General features: G+C 48.0%; 1 protein-coding gene across 3 annotated transcripts in view; it reads left to right on the plus strand.

Annotated features, from left to right (window-relative positions):
* The first annotated feature begins 228 nt into the window (after positions 1-228).
* Positions 229-1805, plus strand: part of heatr1 (HEAT repeat containing 1) — an 18004-nt gene continuing 16427 nt past the window's right edge. For 2 of the 3 annotated variants that reach the window (XM_030400905.1, XM_030400907.1), the window contains exons 1-5: positions 229-344; positions 952-1110; positions 1199-1415; positions 1532-1673; positions 1762-1805. The exon at positions 1762-1805 is cut by the window's right edge and continues 58 nt beyond it. In XM_030400905.1, coding sequence (XP_030256765.1) covers positions 969-1110; positions 1199-1415; positions 1532-1673; positions 1762-1805 — 545 coding nt within the window. In that variant the 5' untranslated portion in view covers positions 229-344; positions 952-968. Of the gene's footprint in view, positions 345-951; positions 1111-1198; positions 1416-1531; positions 1674-1761 lie in introns of those variants that run through there. The other variant, XM_030400906.1, reaches the window with a different exon arrangement.

Consider the following 1805-nt stretch of genomic DNA (forward strand, 5'->3'; position numbering starts at 1 on the left):
AAAATGTATTTTTTTAATGCCTTTAAAATGTATTTTTTTAATGTCTTTTAATGTATTTCTGTATGTATTTTAATGTAATCTTTATGCTCCTGTAAAGCACTTTGAGTTGCCTTGTGTCTGAATTGTGAAATATTACAAATAAACTTGCCTTACTGAAAATATTACTTTGACTTTATTTCCGTGTGTAAAAGTTGCAGACGAAGGCGGAAGTATGTCGGAGTGAATCATCTCACCTCATACAAACCTTCAGTCTGACATGAACCGGATGTAGAACCATCCGGAACCAGGTCACTGGAGCGATCAACAACGTGCACACATGTGTTTAACAGAGTCACAGAGAACAGGTTCCACTTTTCTTTTTTACCCTCTTTATGCATTCATTTAATATTGTGATATTGTTGCAGTGTTTGAGAAAATGTTCCTCAGTCGTGTTTTGTCTCGTTTCAACACGGAAGTTTGTCTCTGTGACAAACCGGCGAGTTAGCTTCAGTAGCTAACATGTTGCTGTAAGTTAGCTGAATGTGTCTGCAGTCACTATACTGGATACTGTTACACAGCCAGTACAGACTGCTAACAGTATTATCTCTGGTCTGGTGTTCATCGATCTACCAAACTCCCCTGAAAAAACTGCACTTTTAATGTCTTCTTGCTCATAAGAAATGGTGGCCTCCGCACAGGAGTGAAGTTAACACCGTTCATTAATCAAACAGATCCACTTTTCAATTCGGCATCAACATTCACACTGAATTATCACCAGGTTTATCTTTAACAAGCTGGTTATGAGACTCAGACGCTCAGGTTCATAATAACAGCTTACAGACTGTAACAGGTGAAATTGGAGCACACAGCCGCCTTCATGGAGACGTTGTGTTCAGCTTGAGGTGACAGGAAACAGAGTGTTGAGTGTGTAAATGAATCAGAGGAATGTGAGCGTGTGTTTGTGTCCATCAGATTAAGAAACAGCCATCATGACGTCCTTGGCCCACCAGCTGAAGAGGCTCGCGCTGCCTCAGAGCGACCCCAACCTGCTGACACGCAGAGAGGTCGCCTCGCTGCTCTTCGACCCCAAAGATGCCGCCACCATGGACAGAAGCACCTTCTACGCCCTCGGTGAGTCCCAGCCCGGTCTGTAACGACCACCAGATGCTTGAAGTGCTTCATCCCTTTACAACCTCTGCGTCTGTCCTCCCCCCTCCAGGCTGCACGGGGCTGGAGGAGCTGCTGGGAATCGAACCAGCCTTCCTGGAGTTCCAGAGCACCCTGTTCAGCGGGGCCTCGCTGACCCTGGAGAGGAGCGTCCAGTCCAAGGAGGTCAACGAGAAGCTGGACGCCAGCATCTCGCTCTTCCTCACCCGTCTGTGTCCGTACTTCCTCCTGAAACCGGCTCACAAGTGCATCGAGTGGCTCGTTCACCGGTAGGCGTCGCCACAGATCCTTCATTAAAGAAAGCACACGAGTGATGTGGGATGTCCCAGATCACTTCCTGTGTTCTGTGATTGGCTGTGAGATGATGTGTCATGTTGTGTTGCAGCTTCCACATCCAGCTGTACAACGCTGACAGTCTGTTGGCCTGCGCGCTGCCGTATCACGACACCAACGTGTTCGTCAGAGTCCTGCAGCTCCTCAAGCTCGTAGACGCCACCAGCCGCTGGAACTGGCTGCACTGCCTGCAGGTCCGCCTGCGAACGCATCACTCACTCTGTGTGCAGATAAACATGTCTACTGAACCTCCTCCTGAACGTTGTGTCGTTGTCTGTACAGAAACCAGGCGTGCCATTGTCCAGAGGAGCTCTGATCACTCACTG

This window comes from Sparus aurata, chromosome 20, assembly GCF_900880675.1.
Source record: "Sparus aurata chromosome 20, fSpaAur1.1, whole genome shotgun sequence".
NCBI classification, from domain to species: domain Eukaryota; kingdom Metazoa; phylum Chordata; class Actinopteri; order Spariformes; family Sparidae; genus Sparus; species Sparus aurata.